General features: G+C 45.0%; 2 protein-coding genes and 1 long non-coding RNA gene across 8 annotated transcripts in view; all 3 read right to left on the bottom strand.

Annotated features, from left to right (window-relative positions):
• VPS54 (VPS54 subunit of GARP complex) overlaps positions 1-5,363 on the bottom strand; it is a 45,824-nt gene extending 40,461 nt beyond the window's left edge. For 2 of the 3 annotated variants that reach the window (XM_088160948.1, XM_088160950.1), the window contains exons 1-2: positions 5,255-5,363; positions 4,829-4,912 (exon numbers count right to left, since the gene is read on the bottom strand). The gene's annotated coding sequence lies outside the window, so the exon portion shown is untranslated. Of the gene's footprint in view, positions 1-4,828; positions 4,913-5,006; positions 5,063-5,254 lie in introns of those variants that run through there. The other variant, XM_088160949.1, reaches the window with a different exon arrangement.
• A 3,114-nt stretch (positions 5,364-8,477) lies between these two features.
• On the bottom strand, positions 8,478-14,425 carry LOC148224172 (uncharacterized). The gene is made up of 2 exons (XR_015802127.1): positions 11,294-14,425; positions 8,478-9,213 (listed from the first exon to the last, which is right to left on the bottom strand). It is a non-coding gene; the product is annotated as an uncharacterized LOC148224172 (long non-coding RNA).
• A 5,352-nt stretch (positions 14,426-19,777) lies between these two features.
• The window catches only part of PELI1 (pellino E3 ubiquitin protein ligase 1), a 44,296-nt gene continuing 39,549 nt past the window's right edge, over positions 19,778-24,524 (bottom strand). For all 4 annotated transcript variants that reach the window (XM_014890197.2, XM_088160954.1, XM_088160955.1 and 1 more), the window contains 3 exons: positions 23,496-23,693; positions 23,194-23,382; positions 19,778-22,199 (listed from right to left, as the gene is read on the bottom strand). In XM_014890197.2, coding sequence (XP_014745683.1) covers positions 21,633-22,199; positions 23,194-23,382; positions 23,496-23,693 — 954 coding nt within the window. In that variant the 3' untranslated portion in view covers positions 19,778-21,632. The remainder of the gene's footprint in view (positions 22,200-23,193; positions 23,383-23,495; positions 23,694-24,524) is intronic.

Raw genomic sequence — 24,524 nt, forward strand, 5'->3', positions numbered from 1 at the left:
AACTTCCTTCCCGTATTCTGAGTGTAATTATTCACATGCTTTGTTTTTCCAATATCATTCAACGAATCTGTTCTCCAAATTTTATTTTAGCTTCAAAAATAGTGAGACCTAAGAAGAGACACTCAGCACTCAATGGGAAGAGTCCCCAGGGTTCCAACTGAACATAAAACACTGAGCAAGCTTTCCTTCAAGTACTCCCCATTATCCACAACCAGCCACATTTAGACACCAGCAAGCACTTTTCAAGGGGCATGCTTTGCATCCCAAAGGTAAGGCAGGAGAAGTTTCTCTGTGAACACAAATGGCATGCTAGAGTCCCTGCTGCTTGTCAAGGCTTTGGCAGCAACAGAGGGAAAGGAAAATGTTTGAAGAACTCTTCTGGCTACCCAGCTTGCTTTGGAATAGAAAACTATCAGAAGCAACCCACAAGTCCAGCTAAAGCAAGATATTGCACCATTTCTAGAAGATATGATAAATACCAAAGACACTTATTAAAGAAAAGCATACCTGAAACATAACTAAAAGAGAAAAATGCTCAAGGGACTCCTTCCAGGACCTCAACAGCTGACAATGGCATATTGTTATTGGCCTAATATAGTTACCCTATCCTCAAAAGTTAAGCTTTCCCTATGTATTATTACACAGTTCTTTTTGCTAAATCAGCAGGATTCTACCCTGTAACAGGGAAACCACGGTACAAGCAAAGTACACAACACCTTTGTAAGACAATGTGAGCCAGACTGCACAGCGCAAGCTTTCACCTTTTTTCAACTAGCTAATTCCTCAGGCTGCAATTTCCATGCTTGTCTCTGGTGCCCTGAGACAGACATCCCTGTTGCAGCAAAGGAGCCAAGGTTAGCTTGGAGCAGAAACACTTAAGCAGAGACTGAGGCTAAAGCTGTGGGGAGATGTTCTGCTGACCCAAGCTCTTTCTGAACACCTACTTCCATCCTGGGGTTTCAGAGGAGGAAGATGATGACTCTCAAGGGAAAGACGAGGCCAGAGTCAGAGGAGAGCTGTCCCCATGGCAAGCCACTTTCATTTGGAGCGCACTCCAACATGAAACCTCTTCACACAACTTAGAGAGGAGGCCATATGAGCCTGGCCTTTCTGAGAGCCTAATAAATACAACTAACTGTATTTAATTCACAAACAAACACATATTTGAGCACATTCTGCACACCCCAACAGTATCCCCAATCCCATGTTCCCACACTGAGGGTGTACCTTCTCTGCAAAGTTACCATGACTGATGACCATCCAGGTTAGCCTTGCTGGGATGAAATCAACCCAACAAGGAAGCAATGTATGAGTTATCTGTATTTACCATCAGCCCTGCTTAGCCACACATGCTCTTATGCTTCAGCAGATTCTGTAATTCCTCAGACTGTGCTACTTTCGCAGCAAACTGCAGAATGGGGACTGTGGAAAAGCAAGAGCACTTGAATAGCCCAAAGAGTAATGCCACCACCCTCCCCTTAAATTGCCTTTCATAAGGCCATCTCAAAACACTCTTCTCAAACAGGGAAACAGGCAAGAAAAAACAGTAGTGACTCCAAAGAAAGAACAGAACAGCCGCATCCCCACTGCAAAGCACCATGGGTAGCCTACGTGGCCAGGATAAAAAAAAACCTGACTTTCATATTATCACATTTTGTACTGGTTTCTTTCGCCCTTCCCAGCTGTAGCCAAATGAACAGCAGATTAAAAAAAAAAAAAAAAAAAGAAAAGAAAAGAAAAGAGCTTTAGCTAAGCTTCACTTTTTTAAACACATGAACAAGATTCTCTGAAAAGAATTACCCCACAACGTCCCATCACTGCATAACGTCTTGTTATCTAAAATAATTCACAAGTGTAAACATTTTGTCAAAAACTGGAAAGCAATTTATCTCCTTTTAGACAAGCTGTCTGGAAAGTAGTATTTCACTTTCATTCAGGTACCAAATAAATGATTACATGAAACACTTGTGATGTACCCACTGTAGCAAATATACTTCCTCTCATCTGGAAACCCAACCTCCCAATGCTGAACACTAATTTGAAATCAGAAGGCAGATTCTGTGCTGGAGAAACAGACCTACCTACAGCTATTTAGGTCATTATGCACGCAGTTCTTCCACACCAGAGGTGTCAGAATCATTCAGAAACAATCATCAAAGCAGTAAAAATATACGTCAGAAAAGGCCTTGTGGTTAGTTACTACCACATAAGATGAGAATGAAGTGTCTTTGTACCCTTTTTTCCAGGCATCAGCATTAGAGTGTGCATTACCACCTTGGAAAACAGTGAAATATGAGGATCTTGCAGAGCCCCAGAGAGGTCCACACAGCTGAGCAAAGACCAAGGAGCCCCAGCATGCGCTCCTCCTACGAGTCTGTCAAAGGCAGAGACTGCAGAGCAGTGACATGTGGAGATAAGGTAGAAGAACTGCACCAGAACCAGCAAAAATACCAACACTGAGGTCCTGACGTGACAAAAGGAGTCCAACAGATGCTCACTGCAATTTGTGTCAACAGCACGATTCCCTGTACAGCCCCTCTACTTGCCATCTTCAGCAGGGCTAGGCTCCACTTGTTCATCAGAAAATAACTTTCTAAAAATATGAATTTTCATGGGAATCTTGTCTTTCTGAAGCTAACCCAAGTCCTGAATTGCAAGTAGCTATGAGGGAGCCAATAAAATATTTCAGTTTGACATCATGCATAAAGCTATGACCAGAGACTGTCAAAAAGCAGGCCCAGTGCACCTCACATCGAGTCCTGACACAGGATACCAGTCCACTGTCACTCTACAGGGCAGGTATTCCGCAAACAAGACCATCCAAACTTTTAACTTGGTGAGCAACAGAGAGTGCCACCCACGTTTGTTGCTGATCTTTGCGGTGTTAATACCTGCCCAACATAAGATCAAACAAAACTGATCACCTCTATTCACATAAATTCCGTGGCATAAAACCCAGTATGGTCATGCCACACCTAGAATGCCAAAAACCAAAAGGAAGGTCTTACACTGCTGCTTACAGTAACTGCATAAAAATGATAGAAACTCTCTAACATATTGCAAAGTGGCAGATATGCTGCTCCAATTCTAATAATCTAGCCCTAACACACACCCTCACACATCCAAAATAGCCTCTTTTTAAATGTAAGAACCAGATTGATAGAGAAACAGCTGGTATATTTAAGCTACTAGGTATAATACTTTGGAACATTTAATCAGTACATGGACCTGTCAGTTTTGAGTATGAGGGAAACACATTAACAATTAACCTTCTGCAGAGAATATTCAGGAGTTTTTTTTTTTAAATCTAGCACCTACATGAGGTGGGTGCAAAAAGCTAAAAATAGGAAGACAAATCCTAGATTTGCGGATAAATATGATTTGGACTTACTCACATGAGGCCACAGAAATATGTATGTAGAACATCCATACTCATATTCACCAGCTCACTCTTTCTGCTCCATTCATAAAACAAGACAAGGAATAAACAAAGTGTGAAGGAAAAAAAAAAGGAAACCAAAAGAAAACTATGAGCCTCTCAACTGAAAGGATAACATGATGTTCATGAGCCTTCTCTCTTCAGACTCACAGCTCCTCATTTTCCCCAAACTCTGGAGAAGGAAAGAAGTGGCTTCTTCACAGAGTTGCTGCCCCAAAAGAAGAAACAATACCTACAAGATCATGATTCCATTTCCCAACCTCTTCCTGCTCAAACTGCCAAAGAGAAGCCTGCAGTCAGCTTTCTCCACTCATTTCTAGTGGCTCCTGACATCTTCCAGGCAAAAAATATCTTTCTTCAGTGTTGGAAATGTGCATCTTCTTCTCCTTCCATGAAGTTTGTGCTTGTCAACAAGGCAAGATTCCTGCACACATGCCAGACTCTCACTACAGAGAAAGATGGTGCTGAAGACAGAGGGACATTTGGGACAGATCCTGTTACTGCCAAATGGGATGAGAGAGGTAGATGCTTCTCGTTGTGCAACCTTCTGGCCTCACTGGTGAGGCTGCCCAGTGACTTTTGCATGAACAGCCATGGATGTCCTGTCAGTTAGTCCATTTTAGGCACTGTTCTGCCCAACAGATAAACCAACCTAATACCCAAAGCATTTCAAGACCTTTTGTCTTGAAAAGTCTGTCAAAGAGTCACACTAACTCTCAGGTTACGACAGTAATTACTGCAGCCACAACAACAATTAACAGCGTGCAGTTGGGTTTTTAAGTAAGAAAGCAATTTCTCGCAGGGCTGCACAGCAACAGCTGCACAAGTCCATAGGACTTCTCATTCAGGACTTCATCACTACAGGTAAGACAGTAAAGTCAATGCACCACCTATGCTAGAAACTCACAAAAACAAGTATATACAAATCTGTAGCCCAATAATTACTTTTATGCATTTTAAAATAGACATTCTATACTTTCTTACACTGGATAACTCTATGTCCTGTAACGGAAATTCTAAGTATTTAGAAGAAAAAAGGAGAAAATAGGAGAAGAAAAAGGGACTCAGCAACGTACTAAGGCCCCAGCTGGCCAGTCATAGGGGGAAGTTTCTGTTTGGATCGCACAAGGTTGGCATTTTACGCCCCCATATGTGAATTTCTCTCAACATCACATACCGTCTTTGAAAAATTAAAGAAATGCAAGAAATTAATCTGTCCATCACACAATTTTAGGATCATCTACAAACCCAGGAACCATCACATTCCTGCATGGCTTACAGAACCAACAAGCCCTTCAGCGCTCCACATCTCAGTCCATCCTGGCTGCCATGCGCCAGAGGAGAACACTAAATACTTGCTCTAAACGTTAGCTTCCGAGACGGCCATACCTTATGGAGAACACGCCAGGAGTAGCTCCCGGAGGCCGTCGTCATATCTGTCCCCGTGGCATCGTCGGGAATGCTGCCGGGGACCTGCGGGACAGTGACCGCATGAGGGAGGCCCAGCCGCACGCCGACACCTCCGCACCCTCCCCGCGCCTCCCGCCGGGCACCGCCCGCTGCCTACCGGGGGTTACCATGGAAATTCAGAACGGGGATTTGCAGGGAAGGAGCGAAAGCGGGCCGTGGGCAGCCCCCTCCGCCCACCTTCCTTCGCGTCCCTCCGCTCCGCCGCCCGGCCCAGGCCGCCCGGGCCGCCCACACAAAGGGCGCCCGGGGAAATTAAACTTTCCCGGCCGCGCCCTGGGGGAGCCCCAGCGGCGGGCGGGGGCAGGAGGCGGCGGGGCCGGCGGCAGGCGAGCCCCCGCGCTGTACCTGCAGCGCCGGGCGGGATGCGCGGCCTAGCGCGGCTCATCCGCCGCGACACGTCGGTGCCCCCGCGCAGGGCGGTGCAGGAAGGGCCCGGGCGGCGGCGGGAGGAACCGGGCCCCGCCTCTGCCACCGCCCGGGGGAGGAGCCGCGGCCGGCGGAAGGGGCCGCGCTGCCACCGCCCGCCCGCGCTGGGGCTGCGGTGCTGTGTTCGTGGCCGGCTTTTGAGAGCCCTCGTCGCCGACCCCCCCCGTGAGGGCTCCACAGCCGGTTTGACTCAGATTTATATTGAAGGCTGTAGTTCTCTGTCAGGCCACAGGAGCTGCTGAAATAGAGGGACGCGTTAGGTCCCATTGAAGCAGTAGCAGCCTCATGCCTGACGGTGCCTTAAATACGCTTGAGTTCTTGGCCGTAGACCTGTGCCAGTCAACAAAACACAGGGATACTTATTAATCAACAGCAGCGATTCCGGCTGTATTTAATAACACAAGCCTGTGGCTATGGGCTGTGTCAACGCACGAGGGTGGAAATCCGTGGGTCACACGGGTTCATGCCTGGGCTTGCAGCTCACAAACTCGTGTTTGTGTCTGGTGCTGGCTGCAGACCGACTGGACCGAAGATGTTGTTCTGCTCCTTGATGGTTAAGGTTGGCAGAGTTTTGTTCAGTACAGTTTGTTTTGCAGACTCAGCCAATTAATCACAAATGAATATCACCAGGATCAGGGACTCCTTGATGATTTCCTTCAGAGAGAGACATGTCTGACCTGACCAGTACTCACCCTTTAAAAAGTTGAGTTTAAAGAGCAGGAAACGTGACACTACCAGAAAAAAAGGCTAGTTTAATATTACTAATACTTCATAACTGTAGGCTTCAGTGTAAGTGGCCATCTATTATAACTTTCATAGGTAAGTAAAATAAAATACATAAATAAAGATGTACTTTCTCGTGCTTCTATCCTTGGCTTTCTGGAGTTAATATTACCATGGCTCAAACCAACTTCGTTGGAAGCTAGAATGGCAAAAGCAGCCAAAAAACGCAACTATGTTAAGTATTAAATGCTTGTTAGGAAGCCAATGGGGATTTCCCTCCAGCAACTACAAATGTCACACACAATATTTTCATAGCGTATTTTCCCCTACCTGGCAGAAATCTCTGTGTCTTACAGCCTTTGCTGTGCTCAGGCACTCCTCATGGGCTACACATGGTGGCTTGGGGACTTTTTCTGGGCTTTTCCCCTTGGGGGTCACATTAGTTGGAGTCTGTCTGTCTCATAAGCCCTAAAATATGACACAGCAGCAATGAAGTAAGCAAAGAGATCACAAACATAATGTAAAACTGATTGCTGTGTATTGATCCAGACTGCAGAAGGACTGAGTTGGCAGAATTTACTCATGTGGATAAAGGTAAGGAAATTGGAGAGGCTGCAGGATGGAGTTGGTGTTAGCCCTGTACTCCCCGCGGTTCTGCTTTATGTTACTTGCTGTTGACCCAGACAAAAGTGCTCAGCTATGTGGGTTGAGGATGGCATTCCTGCCTCAGCATTGCTGCCAGCTGGCTGGGTGTGTCTCCATTGCTCCTGCAACCACTCACAACTGAGTTGGAAAGTTTGGATTTGCCCACGTGGAGTTCACAGTTTGCTTTCAGTAGTCTGACCTTCTGGAATTGGACCTGAGAGTATCTACATAACCACTTTCCACTAGCAAAGAGATAGATGGGAGGGGATAGGATGAGAGTGGAAGCCAAACGGAAAGGGAATCCCCATCAGAGAAGCAGCTGTACATTATTATTAACTACAGAGGCTGGTTTTGAGGGGAAAGCACTTCCTACAGGCTTAGTGGTAAACCAATTTTCCCCTCTAGCCCTATGGGTAAGCGTGAGACTGAAGGTGAGTCTTGCAGTATGGATACAATTTTCCATGCCTCCCGTGTATGAATCATGGGTTGATCCACTCACTGCTAAATTGTGTCCAGTCCTGGTCAGCAAACTGAGCCAGAGCCAAGTCCAGCTGTGCAGGACTGACCTCAGTGCTCAGCTGCTGAGGTTCACAACACTGTTCTTACAGCATCTTCACTGAGTCAGGGGGGTATCCTGCCGGGCTCCTCTCAGTGAATGGGTCAGAGCAGCCTTAAGAAATTTTGCATCATTTGCTTAGCATGAAATGACTTTTACGTAGAGCTGGCTTACCCCTCAGTCGACATTTGCCCGGGAAGCCCCGATCTAGCTGAAAACGTCGGGTCTGTGTTTCTCTTGGACCAGAGAGGTGCTTTCAAAGCCAGTGATTAATTGTGTCAGAGATGCAGGCGAAAGCCACACCCTCGAAGTGACATTTGAGCCATGTACCCTCCCATGACCTTTAATGTTTTCCATTTGTAACGAAAAGAGTCTTCTTATCTGCTCATGTAGGGAAAGTAGCAAACTGTTTTATTTTCTACCTTATGCTTCTTTGACATTATCTCTGAGCTAAATGTTGTTACTGTTCTGCTGCATTCTGTATTAGCAGCAAAGCCCACTATTCCCCTTGGGAAAGATAAAGTAGGGCTGCATCATCTTTGTGGATCAGAAGGAAAGGATGACAGCCATGGGCTTGCCTCCTGCTGCTTGCTTTTCTGTCACCTTTCTGCTAAATGCCGTGGTGGCAGTGACAATACCAGTCAGTCCAGCCTGAGAAACCTCCTCTCCTCCAGACCATAGGAGACTCCAGACCGTAGGAGACTCAGTGGGTGATTTCTGGAGACTTTGAGAAGAAAGGCTGGTTTAAAGCATAAGAAAGCTCCCCAAGGCACGAGGTGTGGCCGGGCCTCTGAACTGTGGTGTTCTGCAGCCTGAATGCACTCTGTGGGTAAGAACAGCCATCGCTTTACCAGCAGAGCAGGTGAGGTGAGGAAATTGTGAGTCAGTCAACCATAGTTCACTCGATCTGCTGTCAGTCTACCTCCTCATGTACAGCTTATGTCCATAAAGTCTGCTTTTATGGGAGCATTTCAGTTATCTGTGCTTCCTCCTGATGATTGCCAAGGGCCACGTCAGCTCTGCAGGGCAGCGTGACTCAGCCCAACAAACACCCTTACCCTGGGCACACAGAATATAATCCCACAAAGGCTCTTGTCTTGGTTTGAAAGACAGGTATGGTCTAAGGAAAGGCAGGAGCCCCTTTTCTGTGATGCAGAGTGCAACCCCCCCTCCCTTTTAATTATTTTAGGTCCAATTCAGACGCCTTCAGGCAGGAGATATGGGGATAGGAATAACAGTTCTTTACTGGTATCTAACAAGGCAGAAAACAACAGCTATAAAAATTGGCAACAGAAACAGTCTAGCTCCGCTCCAGTCCCTTTTGGCCGCAGGCCGTCTCCCTGTGCTGTTACCGGTGCTGTGGGGGCAGGGCAGGTCCCGCGCAGTTGAAGAGGGCTGGGTGATGGCGGCCGCGGCCCAGGGGTGAGAGGGGATGGGGAAAGTGACTCCCCCTCACGGTGTCGGTCGTGGTGCTCAGCAGAGTGTCCGGAGATAGTAGGGTGAGATGGGAGAGCAGCAGAGCGATGTCCAAAGGCAGGGAGCGTGGATCTCAGTGCTGGGATGGCAGAGGGAGATGCCAGAGCGGAGCCCAGGTTGTCTTCCCACTCCACGAGCCAAGCAAGAGCGAGAGCCCCGCTCCAGATCCCCCATCCCACCTTTCCTTTTCCGGTTCCCCCCCCTCCCCCTCCAGCCACCCCCCTACGAGAGAACATTATCTGTCGTTTTAAGGTGTAGCCACAATTACTTAGCATAACAATGGGAGAAAATTCCACTGAAAGAAAAGGGAATAATTCAACCTCCAACAGCTCTCCAACCCCAAGTAGCTTTAGCCAGGAAAATCTTTCTACTGCTGCTTTTTCATCTATGTGAGTTAAACTGGCATTCTTACAAAACAAATATAACAGGGTTTTTTTCCGACACTCGTGCCAGCTCAGGAGTCTTCAGTGGAGTTTTCCTGGAAAAGAAATGGGAAACAGTGAGTTTTGTGCTGTAGAAAATAAACACTGAAAAGAACAAAGTAGCTCGATGTTTTCTCAGATACAAGAGACATTAAAAAAATAAGGAAATGCTGATTTCTGCTCAGTGGCAGAACTAGCAGCCAACTATTGTAAAAGCTGGGTCATCTCTAGGAATACCTGGCCTCCTTTCTTGAGATGTCATAGTGTTTTAGAAGATCCTTGCTTACAGGATCCTGGTATCACTAGCTTTCAGTTTTCCATAGAAAGCCCTTTCTCAGTTTGTAAAAAATGAAGAAGGTACTACAGTCCAATAGGGAATGTGAGGGAAAATAGTGATTAAATGTAACAGGCCCCCCAGGAACCCTGAGTGTAGTGGGTAATCTTGTCTCTAAAAGAGCAGCATTACACAATGATAGGAACAACCAAACTTCGAGGGAAAGCTGTCCTTGGAGGAAGCAAGGGATATAAAAGCAGTATGTAAAATAAAGAACACTGCAGAAAAGGCAGATGGAGAGTTTCTGCTCTTCTTGTCTTAAGTGATGTGAATATTTCATGACAGTAGCAGGGAACATATTTCCAGGCCTTGTTTAAATGGAGTGTGGTGCTCAGTGGCACGAGAAACGTTTCAAGACAGGAGCTTAGGAACATGCAGAATGAGATGGCAGTTTTATAGGGCAATCTTTAAGATTATTTTTATCATGTCAACCAAATGCTAACTGGTAGAACTCCAGTTCAGACCTTTGTAGAGAAGGCATGACTGGCCTACCCCAAGGGCCACCACCTCACATGGCTCTTTCTAGGACAGTTTCTTAATAGACTCCATCAAGACACTATCATAACGTAATGACAACCCAAAAAACTGGGATGCCAAGTCTCTCCTGTTGCTCCTGAATGCCCTAGCACGTATTCCTCCATGTCTGCAAGGGTAGCAGAGCTCCTCCTGGCTCTAAGTCATTCCTCAGCACCTTAGATATGCCGCAGATGTGGCTGCATTTCACATAGTCCTTGGTTCTCTCAGTCTCCAGTAAAGAGGTTGCATAAAATTAAAAGCTCTTTCTTCTGTATCTGGAGTGAGCCCATTTTATCAGATAGCAGTTTATTCTGATGGAGTACATTAATACCTGAATCATCAGGGGCTCTAGCTTTCTTTATGTCAGCTTTCCAGGCCAGCTTTGTTATGTGCACTGCTGCCTTTGAATGCAGCCGCGGCCACTCCAACATTACCAAAGGAGGGATTCTAGTGGGATGCTTTCAGGAAAGTGTAATGGAAAACAGTCAGGCCCAAGCAGAACCTCAGGCAAGTGAAAAGCTCTTGTTTCTGAGATTACTTGTGAGTCAAAATGTGCAGTTTCAAAGGAAGTGATGGTTAGAAAAAAAAAAAAGAAAAAAGTGCAGAAAAATTGGACCACGTTGGTATTGAGGGAGCAGGGCTGGCATCTTAGTGACTTTTAATGAGAAGAATTTGATTCTAGATACCACAGGGTTCACTACAGGTTTTATTTTAAAGATCAGAGATAAAGGCCCTGAGTTGTAGGTGTTTTTAGACTTTGCTCTGTTCTAGGTTGCAAGACCTGTGGGTAGAGGGTACAGCCGAGTTCACTAGTAGCTAGTGTGGGTATAACATACATACTGCTGAAAGGAAAACCACACGCCTTTCTGAATTTTAAAACTCTGCGACTGAGAGGCTGTGGAATGATGTGGGTGCCTAGATTAAATTGAGGAAGCAGCACCCTCAACTGCAGGCTAGCCCAGCCAGCAGATTTTTGAATGGTGCCTCTGTTCTGTCTTTGACCTTGACTGGAAATCCCAGGGATTAAAGCAGGTGGGGACCACAGGGAAGATCGTTTTTCCTCTAAGGGCATGCTAGGTAATAGCCATTATTAGGAGAGGGATCAGTGTGAAAAGCATCACCAGGTCTTTAAGTGCACAGTTTGCTTGTTTTACTTTGCTCCTACTCTGAGCTCATCTCAGCTTCAACACGACTGCTGGGATTTGATTTAAGTCAAATGTATTTTCAGCAACCACTTTGCATTACAGTAGATGGCAGCCTTTCCCAAGACTTCCAGAAATGAGTACCTGGATTTCAGACAATCAAGTCTTTTCTTGTCCCCTGGTGTCTGCTAGCGGCCAGCAGAAGCCTCTGTAGGAACCTAGCAACTGATTCAATGCACCTAGAGATAGATAGAAACAACACTGAAATCTCCTCTTTGCATTTGGAGAGCTTGGCTTCTCACCAGAGTGTAATCAGCTCTTGTACCACCTCTTTATTCATCTAGGATGATGTTTCCCTTCCAGCTTATATCAGAGTTCAACATTGAAGCAATTAAAAATCCATGCTAATACATTTCTTCACCTTGACAACAACGCATAACAGAAAACACATCATACTTGGTGAGGAGTATGTCAAAATTAAAGTGACATTTCTCAGTGCTTGACATGCTGTATTAAAAAGCACCTCTGTTAAGAGACCTACGCAGCTGGCTGAATAAACTGTGGTGTGGGTGAGGCCTCAAATTACTTCATCTGCTGGTGACTTTTCAAAAGAGACTCAGATATGCTCTGTGGATTCACCCAGCCCTGAAAAGTAAGGAGAAAAATGATCAGCACTTTTCTCTCCTGCCCCTTTTTGTTTCATGAGAGGAGTGCTTACTAGGACAGGGGTTTTTGAAATGACCATAGCCAAGCTCCTTCTAATACCTCCTGGATCTTGGAAGCATTTGTTATTGCCACATAGCAACTTCCTTGTCCAAACTATGTTTTTACACCTACCTGACTGCAATTAGGGTCTGTTTCACAAGCATGAGAAAGATGCAAAGATATCTTCTTCTGGGAGGTTGCTCCTGGTGGAAACACAAAAAACCATAGATTTACTTCTACACAGGCTCTGGTTTCAATTTCTGCTTTTTATCCTGCTTCTGTTCTCACAAAACATGCTAATGGCATCCAGATGCTTATTAACACGCTTCATAGTAAGAACCAGAGACAGGAAATACAGGCCAGATGAGGAAGAAAAGAGCTTAAACAACAACTAAGAGAGATGAGAGGAATCCAGACTCAGCAGGTCCAAGTAAAATTTACTCTGGAACCTTCAAGAAACAAATCAAATCGTTGTCAAATGAATGGCACTATAAAATCCAGGTAACAGAAGAGGTCCCACAGGACCAGAGAACTTATTAGCAGTATTTAGGGGGACATCTAAATACAGCATTAATTAATCTTAAAGACCCACATAAGCCTTAAAGCAACTGCTAGGGGCTTAGAAAAAACCCAGGCCGTGTCTAATCAGCTCCATTCCTTTCTTTGATAAGGTAGCTGGCCTGGCAACTGGGAAAGGGAAGTCACGGATGTGCTGCATGTCCCCTTGAATCACGCTGGGTAACGCAGCACCAAAGGAAACGGTCCTGACAGCTTTGCTGTGAGGTGAACAGGCAGTGGAGTTGTTTATGCTCAAGGTGTAACATCTGTCACGTCCCCAGCTCTTTTTGTCACATCAGCCACTGCCATGGGAACATCAGCTCCCAAAATTTGGCTGAAGAGCTAGGAGACTGGATTTCTGTGCAGATAATACTGCGTGGGATGGGAGACACAGAGAGACAGAATTAACTTCACATAGGAAATCACCATCAGTGAGGAAATTACCCCAATTCCCCACGCTATACTCAAGGCATTTGAATTCAGGAGCATCTTTTCATTATAGAACATGTGTACACTCACTCTCAGTTCAGCTTTTAATGAAAAAAACACTTAAAATACTCTTCCACCAATACATGCAGCCCACAGAGCTTGCTGCAGACTGCTTCTTCCAGCTGTCCCTCATAGGAGCCCTCTTGTCCTTTGAAAGCTGCCCTCTTCTTTCCCAGCTCTATAGAGAAATCTGGCTAATGAGGAATGTCGAGCCCATTCAACTGCCATTCTCCCATCTTCCTGGCTGCATTTATTATTAATAGCTCCTCGTTACATTTTAATAAAATGAATATCAGAGGTCTGGGCTTCGTAGACACCTTTCCTCCTGTTTTTTTTTCTTCCAGGTCTATTTGTTGGACAAGTTCATCCAGTGTCACACGGGAATGTGCTGATCGATACGTTTTGCAGGAAGTTGCTTTTGTGCTTTATTTCCAAACTCTGCAGAAGTACCTGGAATACAAAAGCTTTTGCTTCGGGTTGTTTCTTTTTCTTTAAGAAAGCAAACCCCAAATAGTAGGTAGATATTTGGTTCCAACTTGCTCTTCGGTTTACTTTAGTAGATACAAGTTTGAGAGTTCTACAGTTTAATTGTAGATCTGAGTTTATGAGTTCTGTAACTGAACCATGGATCAGGCTGCCTGGAGACATGGTGGAGTCTCCATTACTGCAGATTTTGAAAGACTAAGCATGTTGAACACTTGGAAGAAGAATTTAGGTAAAACTGACCCTGCCACAGGGCAGATGAACGAAGGAGAGGACCTTGCGTGGATCTGTAGTTACATGATGAACAACATATTTTTAAATCAGCTGGTGCAAAAAACGTTGTATCTCAAACTCGCAAAAAGCTTGTTTGATGCAACCTCAGAACTCTTAGTGGTGGTTGTTGTTTGTTTGCGTTTTTTTTGCTTTTAAATAGTACAGGAACTCCAGACACACTGATTTGAGTATCAAGAGCAAAGGTGGGTTAAATAGGCCCTGTCCTGGGGACTCTCATAGCTGCTCTTCTCTTCCTTTGCTATGCTCTGTGGAAGCCAACCTTAGACATAACACTTTTATCCTCCTATTCTGTGAATGAGCCCCTAAATTACAGTCTGAAAGATTGTTTGGGGCCAGCAAATCCTAAACCTAAAATATTATTCAACATATTTTTTGCTGCAGAAGCATAAATAGAGCCTGGCTTTATTAACCATTAGCCTATGAAGTTAAAAGTATAACAAATATGTGCAGACACACATGAGCTATAAATATATTTGTGTTGTTGTGAGAAACACTAATCCCAGGCCTCTACGGTATGAAAAACACTCCACTGTATAACATATATTTGGCAATATTGGTGTAGGGCCAGAGGGGATGGGTAGTTGTCTGGGTTTTTTTGCTTTAGGGCTGGTACCTGCTCCAGGCGAACCCCACTTTTGTGGAGGCACTTAGCCTGCTCCAGTGACAGCTTTCCCTGGCAGGCAGGCAGCCAGGAACTGCCAAGAACTTTGCCATGAGCATGATTCATCATTGCCCAAAGGTGCTTGAACACACCTTCTGCTGCTCCTGCTCCAGAACAGGTGGAGTGAGATTTCCAAGCAATAACAAGTGACGCTGGCAAAAAACGCTGAGTAACAGTGAAAGCCCTCAGAGCAATGGTGGAGCCGAGGTTGTTGGCACTGCTGATCCTGCTTCCTCAAGAAAGCTGCTGTGGGTCCACTTTTAATGTGAATAAGTGAAAAAGTATTAAACATCCATGCCCTGGGTGGTTCTGTGGCATTTATAAGGCCTGCTGAGTGCTTTAGCTCCCTTTCAAAAGTGAAGCAAGCCACTTAACAGCTTAGCTGTGTAGAGCCTGGGCCCAGCTGTGTCCAGGTGGCCACTGTGACCACAGACTGTGGGAAGGCCCATCTCCCTGTGACCCATTTCAGGCAACATTTATCCTCTAGCAATGGCCACAGGTGACACCACAGCTTCAGCTGGGGGTGGAATCCCTGGACATGTCCCCATTGTAGAGTAACACTCCAGGGAAAGGAAAGCTGGGCAGGAGAAACCATGACCTCTCAATCCATGGCAGTTTAGAGCCTTTCAGCCCCTTTGAGGTCACAACTCAGGGGATTGTCCAGGCAAAACTAGAATGGGCACACCTGCATCACAGTCCTATGGAGACTTAAGAAATTGCCAGACCCTGTGCCAAGGGGAAGCACAGGACAGAAGGGAAAGGGGCCAATTAAAAAGCCAGGCAGGCTGCCTCTATGTTGCTCAGGGCAAACTAAACAGATAATGGCATCGCTGGAAGTTGCATTTGCTTTTAATTGTCCTCATTCTACTGAATAACTAATTCTCTCCTCCTCCCTCACAACAGTAAAAAAAAAAAAAGCAACAAAAAAAGAACGGGATTTTTGGAAAGGATGAGTTGACTCAATTCCTTTCATCAAGCACATGACAGCAAGCTGCAGTTTTTAGCTTTGCATCCAGGCAAGTTTAGAATATCGCTGTATGCATTTGTTTTGTTTCAAATCTTCTGGGATCAGCTAAAAATATTATTTTGGAGAGATGTAGATATGGAAGCACTGAAGGCTTCGTGTTCATCCAGCTCCTAAATTGCAGCCAACCAAAGGGAATGACAGGGGTAGGTCCCAATTGTAAGATGGTTACATTAAAAAGTTATTTTACAGAGAGCTGGGAAGAGGGAGGTCCTCGGAAACTGAGCATGATCCAGGGAAAGAAGCGGATCCCTTCAGCCCAGAGACAAGCTTTCCACAAGATTCAACTTTCCTGAGCTGTTTCCCAAGAGCCCAGCAAAGCCATTGCTCTCCCCTCATCCTTGACCAGCTTGTTTTCCAGCATTTTCCAGGACAGGCTGAAGGTAAATCGTATCTAGGCAGAAAACTAGGTGACCAAGAAGACCCCAAAATATATTTTGCAGGGCCTGTTTCCGGCCAACATGGTTCAATGAAATAAAAGTCATATATTTTAATAGAATTACTTAAGGAAAGGCATCATCACAGGAAACACGATTGAGAAACTTTCAGGCAAAACATTTGCAGAGAAATGTGAATTTGATTTTTTTCTTTGGAGGGATGTTGAAGCAGAAACAGATATAAGGGTCAAGATAATTATATAAATAAGCAGACAATCTTGGGAGTGAGTAGCAAAGAAAACACACATAAAGAAGCTTTTCCCACTGTTTTAATTTAAACACACTAAAATCTGACTGACAAGGTGAACTATCATGTCCTCCCTCCTTTCTCTGTGCCACTCACTCTCCGTGCATTGCTCACAGGGAATCCTCAATAGTCTGTATGCCATGCCAGGGCTGGAAGAGGGGAAGCCTTTTCAGGAGACCTTTCCAGTACGAAAAGGAAAAGTAGACCATCCTGGCATGAGTTCTAACTCCAAAGAACTCCACTCTCGGTGTTTTTCTGGAAGGTAGCAGATCTCCAGTAGCTATCTCAGCACAGAACTGGTACAGATATAGATGAGGCAAAGGAAGTCAGAGCAGATTAATAATTTACTCCTGCCTCTAAGCTGTTTAGTGACACTAAATCAGCAAAAGTATTCAAAATAAAAACATTACAATATTGCAGGTATTGCCAAATTGCAAAGAAGTTGTCTTTACAGCAGAAAAGTCCTTTGAGTTGATCATGAGGTCATTCATACTCCCGTGAAATATCTCAGCGCCCTGCACTGGAGCAATGTGCTCTCAGCAGGGCTGGCAGAACCCAGGTTTTGCTGGTGCTTCGCTGCTGCCACAAACACACCCTCACCAGCAGAGCCAGGCAAACACCACAGCCAGCAAACAAGAGTGATGTTGGTGCTGGTTCCCATCTTCTCTTGCCAGCCCTCTAAGAGGGGCAGTAGGACAAGGTGTGAGAGCTGGGCACAAGTAGCAGCAAACCCAAGAGTAGCAGGGAGTGGGCAGGGAACTTCTGACTGCCAGAGCTGGCACTTTGCCTCTGGTTACTCATCTTCCCTGGAGCTTAGCCTTGAGGAATGCAGCCCCAGGTGATGCCTAACCTGATCCCAGAGGGCTTGTGCTGGGCAAGGCAAACAGGACCTGCTTCTGCCGGCACCTGCCTCACTGTGACTGCGGAATGGGCTGTGTTGCCAGGGCTGGAAGGCACAGGGAAGATGAGCAGCAGCAGTTCCGGGGGGTCCAAGGCAGGAACATAAAGATTCAGGCACTGAAGTTTACGGCTAATGCCATTCCCTAATGCTGATCCCAGCCTTCAGCATATCCAAGGCCACTAGCCCTGCTGGAGTTCCCCAAGGCTGGGTTTGGCATGGCTGCTCTCATAGAGACACCTGAGGCTTGAGGGAATAAAAGCACATTTTTTCTGCTCTTTACATTTGTCCCCTTCTGCTTTCAAGCCAGAGATGGGACCAGACCAAGAACTAGTATAGCTGAAGGAGCTGGATGCTCCTGCTGCAGTAGCACCTATCAGTGTTTCCCCAGCTCAGCTTGTGTCACCATCCACGTTTCCACAGGATACTGCCTTCCAACAGCACAGTGATGTATAGCTGTTTGCCGGGAGAAAACAGGGGCCTGAGCTCCTGCTGCTGCCCTGGAAGCAGCACCTGGGAAGTGGCAGGACTGGTACTGCCCCTGCAGAGATCACACTTGCCAAGGAGTCCCCGATCCAAGTCACAGGAACCATCACAGCTCCTGCAGAGATGCTTTCCCAGATCTTCTTTACAGTATGCACAACAGTGCGAGTACAAGTGATCTGCTACAGTCACAAATGAGCCTTAGAAACTGCATTTCTAGGATGATCACAACCCTTATGCTAAAGCCAAGTGCTGCAATTACAAATAGACGAGCTCTGCCAGTGTTTTTACAGAAACGGATGAGCCAAGACAAGGACCATGAAATCTGGTCTAATTCAACAGCAAACAGGCCTAATCCAGGTTGAAAGACAGCATGCAAGTAGCTGTAGTCATCAGAGTAGATTTATATTGCAAAACTGAAAATGTATTTTTAGAACTGAGCCTGGAAAGTGTCGCTTCAGAAGGAGATCAAGCATGCCATGGCAGGATCATTATGGGATTTGCAGAGCACCTTCTAACACAGGAGTCTCCTGAGGTGACTTCATGTTAAACCTTCCAGAAGACCAGGCTCATTCCTGCAGGTCTAACAAGCCCAGCACAACTGGGATGGGAAGGCCTCATCCCCAGCCTGCACCACAGTGCTCAAGGCCACAACAGGCACTTGTGGGGCTGCTCCAACCCAGTGACCAAGTCAGCAAAGGAACCAGAGCACTCTTTTCTCCCCAGGAAAGCCACAGCAATCTCCCTTTCTATGCTCCTGCCAGCACCCTGTGCTGCCCCACTTCTGCTCTGGGGAAAAAAGAAAAGGGCTTTATTAGCCAGCTACTGCCCTCCAGCAGTGTTAAATCCATGCAATTTCCTACAGCTGAAAGGCAAATTAATTCATTAAATGACCTGCTTTACACACTGCACTGCCCAGAACAGGGCAACCACACACAAACCAGAACACTGGCTGCTCATTTCCTCTGCAGAGCTTGACTGAACTTTAAGGTTAGAAAAGGAAATACAATTAATGTCATTTTCCCATTCATTCCCTTAGCAGCTCCTTATCCCTGCAGTGGTCTCCCAAGGAACAGTCCTGTCCCATCTGCTACTTGCATCACCAATGCTTCTTGCCTGTCCAGCAAACCTTTAAAAGCTGGTGAAGGCCACAGATCTCACCTGGGGCTGCTCTTTGCTGCTGCAAGGGGCTGCTTTAGGCTGTCACAAGTGGAGCTGTGATTGCATTAAAGCCAGCAAGGTACCACGTCTTGCAGCACCAAAATTTGTTCAAAAGGATTTGTCTTAAAGTTCAGAGTGCTTCAGTGATCTGAGTACTTTTAATCTGAAATTCACTTTACCATTTATAGAGGACTATTGCAATCGTTTATCAAAGAACAGAAGCCTGGGGGAACCCAAACAGGCTACCAGAGTCAGAAGTGCTTTTGTTGGTGATGGAACTTGCTCCTCAAACTACTCAACCATTGCTATGCTGCCTTTAACAGTAGGATTTCCCTGCCTCAAGTGTTTGAATGCTAATGTTCTGCCCTTCTAAAAATGGGATTAACAAGCCCAACTTGGCCAAAGAAAAGTACAAAACAGGCAGAATGTGGGGCAGACTGAAGAGTGACCATAGCCTTATGCTCCCCAGAGACACAGACAGTTCTGCTCAGACTCCTTTGTCTGGGATGTCTTTTTTTGGGGGGATGAGGAGTGGGGTAGAGAACTACACTGTAAGCATAATGTATCATCTTAAATGGGCTAGAGCCCTAACAAGGGCTGCACATTGGGCACGACCCTCCCTTCTTCCTCTATGCAGTTAGGTGTGCATGTACCCAACTGCACCCCTGGCTCCACACCAGCCTCCAGCTGGGCATCCAACACCACTTCCCATGTTCCTCCTACCATCCCGTGCTCACAGTTCAGCTCTGTGTTACTCATACTGCTTTGTACCTTTCATCATGTCCTTTTCTGGTGTTTCATGTTCCTGTAGCCAACAAGATCAGGACCAAAGAACTGTCAATGAGATTTTGTGGAAGACAGAATCAAGAGCTCTTGTCATTTTAAAAGAGCACAGACATTTAGTTCAGTTTTTTGCTTACATTTCAGTATTTGCAACTTACTCATTTAACTGTGTCTTTTTAACACAGAGTTAAATATAAAACACATTGAGAGGACACATCTGAAAGGAGCCATTCAAAGCCATGATTAGGGAAAATGCCCAAAGCCTTTACATCTGCTGCTTCTCTATGCTTTTAATCCACATGTGCAGAACAGAGGAACACCTGAGGTGTCACCTGAGGTGACAACAAAAGGGCCATGCTCAGCCACCTTTCCCATCTCTTGGAAACAAAGCCACAATCCCAGAACTTCTGTTTTTGAAAAGTGTTTACTCACGTAGTTTAAATAAATTAATTTGCAAATAAAAATTAAAACTACAGTATACTATAGTTTGAATAAGATGATTAGAACAACTACAATACAGGGATTTCTTGCTGCATAAGTTTCATTACTTAATGCATATAATCTGAAAAATGTCAAAATCAGATATATTTCTACGGAAAGGGAGTAACAGCAGTTACTTGTACATGACAGCTAACAGAACTTATAGTACAGGTTTCCTGACACATGCATTTCCTGAGTGAACCAAACATTATATATAATTTCTTTTTTAAAATGGAGAAATAATTGACAGTCAAAGTAAGTAATTCATGACATCTAAGCAACACAGGTTTCTTTAAACAAAGAAAATTCTAGAACAGCTTCAAAAGAAAAATGGAAGCTTTGCTATAAAGTACAGAAATTTTCTTACTGTCAATTATACACTACATACTTTAATAAAAATGTACGAAGCTGGCCAAAGAAGCTCAAATCAATCCTAAAAAGGTCAGGTTGCCATGAAGCACAGTGGGCTGGCAGCAGAGCTGCATGTAGTGCACTGGTCTTTTCTGGTGGGTACAGAGGGGAAGGAGGGGGAGGAAGTGGAGAGCAGAGAGAGACCAGTAACCAGAGCCCACGGCAGCATCCCACACTGAGGGTCTGAGCCCAGCCCAGCCCCAGCTCTCCCAACAGACTGCCAGCTGTGCCCAGCTGCCCAAGGATGCAGGGACACAGGCACATCCCCTGGTTACTAGGCTCCACATCTGCTCCTCTGCCCAGATGAGCATCTGCACCTGGCAGAGGGGCAAAGGCCAGGCCTGAGGCCCCTCACCAGTCAGCAGGTGGAAGGTTAAGCATCCAGTTGACAAACCCCTCTCAGGCTGGGACTGTGGCCAAATCATAAACTGCTCCCCACACACGTGCCCAGGTGCATCCACCTCTCCCCTTGTCCCCTCCCACCCTCAAACAGCAAGGAACAGAACAAGCCTCATCTTTCTGGTCTGTTTATGACTAACACTGGAAAAACCTTCACAAATGCCACTAATGCTAAATAAAGAGAAGTGTTAATGTGAAGGGAGAAAAAAATCCTTAATCTAGATTAAGTTGCATATTCAAAGAGTCTGGTAAATATTCTCCTCATAATCAGATCTTGAGTACAGTCCTACCAAAAAGTCATTTTAAGAAGTCCTTCTTAGCTACCTTTCAACACGGTTAAAGCACAACCTTATGCCATTCGTAATTTGCATTAGCTTTGTTTGAAAAGCATTTTAACTATTCTAAGAACTCAGTATTTCAGATTAAAAGATTTTTCTACCATTTTCATCCCACGTTCCAGAACTACTCTACACATCCAATTGCTGGATGTAGCACACTATGATCATGCTACTCTCTAAACATTCTAAGTATTTTCAATAATAAAGATAAATAGAAAAGAGTTAATATACATGTTATACTTTACAATGTTTGCATCCAAGCTGTAAACTAATGTTCTTTGAACTATTTACCCTCCATATACAAAAAGAATTAAACACCTTTCAAACACTGTGGGCATGTGATTCAAAAACCATTAAACTGAAGGTATTGAAGTTCACTCTACAACACTTCCTTCACCTCTTCAGATGTAGTTATTAACTTAAAAAAGCAGGAGGTCTCCCCCTTCTCCCCCCATTTCTTCTATTTCCAGACTTTTCTCAATAGAGAGGGATTTAGCTGTTTTAACAAAAAAACCAAAAAATTCTTCATCTTAATGCAAACCAGCAAAGCCCAGAGAATACGAAAAACCGTTGGTTTAAAAATGAGAATCGCTTAGCTTATCAGTTTACTGCAGTCCTTGGGAACACCTGTGTTAGTCGAGAGGCCCTTGGAAAATGAGCCTGATGTAACCCTGCTCACCAGCCAGCTGATGCGCACAGAAGGGACAGGCTGCGTGAAAAGTGTGAGTACCATGAGGAAGAGGAATTTGGGACCAATATGCAGTTGTCTTTTCTGAGCACACATGTCCACATGGGCTGAATGCATGAGTTGGAGGTCCAGCATCCACATAAAACCCCGCTTCACACCCGAGCCACAGAGGCACATAGGGGCCAATGGAGCGGCACATGGGGCACTCGCGGTCCTTGCCATCCCTCTCCTCTTTGTTCCCCCAGTTGTGGTAGCCATGCACGTGGCCGCAGTTCAGGTACACCCACGGCTGCTTTTCATCTACAACATCTTTTCTCTTCATGCTGGGGAAGGCCAGGGTGTTGAAGCCCACGGGGCACTGGGGCCTGGCTGCATTGATCTCCTGCCTCAGAGCCTCCAGGTGCTTGACGGTTGGCGTGCGCGAGAGCCCCTCGGCCGTGCGCCACAGCAGCGTTGCCCCGCACAGGTCAATCAGGGAGCCGTCCTGCAGCTGGTTCGTCTCATTCTCAACCTTGACATGGACACAGACACAGAGAGCCATCACCTAAGGGTCTCTGAAGAGAAACAACATGCACTTCCACAACACAGATCTGCCTGGAAGATCCATCCAAGTTTCAAGCAGCTTCTGGCTGTCTCCGTAAGATAATCATAGAGAACCCAGTATCAGCTTCTCTCTAAGCCCCTCCCCTTTTTTTTTTTCTTTTTTAAAAACCCCACCCCAACATCTTAAGAGATTAATATGTGCATTAAAATAGACCACACTGAGTCAAGAAAAGCTTCTCTCCCATCTTAACAACTCTATTCCATTCCTATAGCACTCCCAACTATGTTACTTGAAATGCCTGAAGGAGTATCACACGACTGTTTTAGTCCTCTATCATATTTTTAACTGTTTTCTTAAAACACCCCTTTACACATGACACATGGCTTTCCTCTCCTCCCATTAGCATTCCTAGTTAAATATGCCACTTAAAATGTTCAATGTAGCATTTCTTTCTGCTGAAACATCCCAAGTCACACTGAACCCAAATATCTCCTGGAAATGTCAACAATGCTTTGGAAACAAGATAAAGAGGGAAAATGCAGAATGCCAACATGGAAAGGCATATCCAATAAAATTATAATTATCCTTCATTTTTCTATAAAAAAGGAAAAGTGAGAAAACCTTAAAAGCATAAACTCACAAGGGAGAACTGGGAAAATACTTGTAGAATGTGCAGATGCCTAGGAGAGTTTGCAAAAATACAGAGTAGATTGGGAACTCAATTTAGGAGAGCAACCTAGATGTGCAATTAAGTACTAGTTTGCAGATAAACTCAGTCAGTTATTCAGGTTGAGCAAGACATCTTTGTGCACACAGACGGACACATAAAAGGCAGTGTAACTAGTTGCAGAGGTGACAACTACGCAGAATTCCAGCAGATTCCAGTTCTGTGCCCAAACCATACCCCTTATGGCTGCACCATTTTAAACAGGTTGCATAAAATACTGGTCACTCCTCTCACCATTTTTCCCCTCTGTTGAGCTGATCTGGTTTCACGGAGGCTGAACACATTCCCACACACAGAAATCTCTCTCCACACCCCTGGCTTGGAGTCTTCTGTGAATCCATTACGAGGATGCATAACAAGAACTCCATTTGTTGTTAGTCCATCCATTTGCCCATCCGATGTCTTCCACTTTGCAGCTTTCTCCTAAAAGAAATTACATCAACAAGAAACTTTAATTTGGCTGGAGTTATGGTTTAGTTTAAAAAATAAGCCTGCACTGAACTTCTAGTAGGAAAAAAGAAAAAGAATTCCCTTACCCCAAGAAAAATGTTTTTTGAGGAGTCAAATCCTGCAGCATATATTCTTGCTGTAAAGGGAGGGTTACGTTCACATATGATTCTGCAGGCAAACCTTGATATTGTGCTCTGCACAGACTGTGTATCCGAATTACTCTGACTCCCAGGAACCGTATCTGTTACTACAAAGTCTATAGGACTCTCTGTTGACCGACCAATCTAGAAAAGCATTTAAAAAATCCAAACAAATAGTCAGAAGTTTGTCTTTGGGTCTAGGATTATTCAAATTCAAAGCAATTAAAAGCAATGATACAAAATAATGACATTACAAGCTTGTTTAATGAATGTTTAAAGCACTCCTATCCACCAGTCTATCAATTTAGGTTTCCAAAGCCTCATCTGAATTGATGAATTTTTCTTTCTCCAAATGATCAGTTATTCTGTAAGCTGGGTACAGACAAATGAAGGGAGGAGAAATAAAATAATGCAATTAAGTCAGTTCTGAGATGATTTCCCATTGAAGGCCTTTTCATCAGAGACATTACACTCAGGTCAGGCAGACCAGCTGCAGGAGCACCAAAACAGCCAGAGAACAGCAGTTAGAGGGAAGAACAGTGACATGTAGTCACTTTGTATGCCCAGAACATTCTGAACAGTGCCAGACTAAGTCAAAGTATAGATATATGAAAACCAGATTATATGAACTGTCTCTTCAGCTCTGGTGGGCACAGAGAAGCAGCAAACCTTTTGTGAAAGACCAGGTACCAGGTGATTGTCACAGAAGGCTACATTTACACACTCAACACAAGAATATAACATGTGACTACAACCAGGTTTTCCTGGTAGCTGTGCTTTCTTTTCTGGCAGCAGAAAACAGTGAGTTTTGCAGTCCCGTACAACTGAACTGAGTTTGATAGAACTGCATAGTTATCCCTGCTTTTCCAGTCAACTCATCTTGTACTTTTCCTGGCAAAGAAGAAGAGTAAGAACCCTTTCCCAAGCATCCACATAGCTGGATTTAAAGCCCCCTTACACATTACTACTCATTCA

This window comes from Sturnus vulgaris, chromosome 3, assembly GCF_052056855.1.
Source record: "Sturnus vulgaris isolate bStuVul1 chromosome 3, bStuVul1.hap1, whole genome shotgun sequence".
Lineage (NCBI taxonomy): Eukaryota > Metazoa > Chordata > Aves > Passeriformes > Sturnidae > Sturnus > Sturnus vulgaris.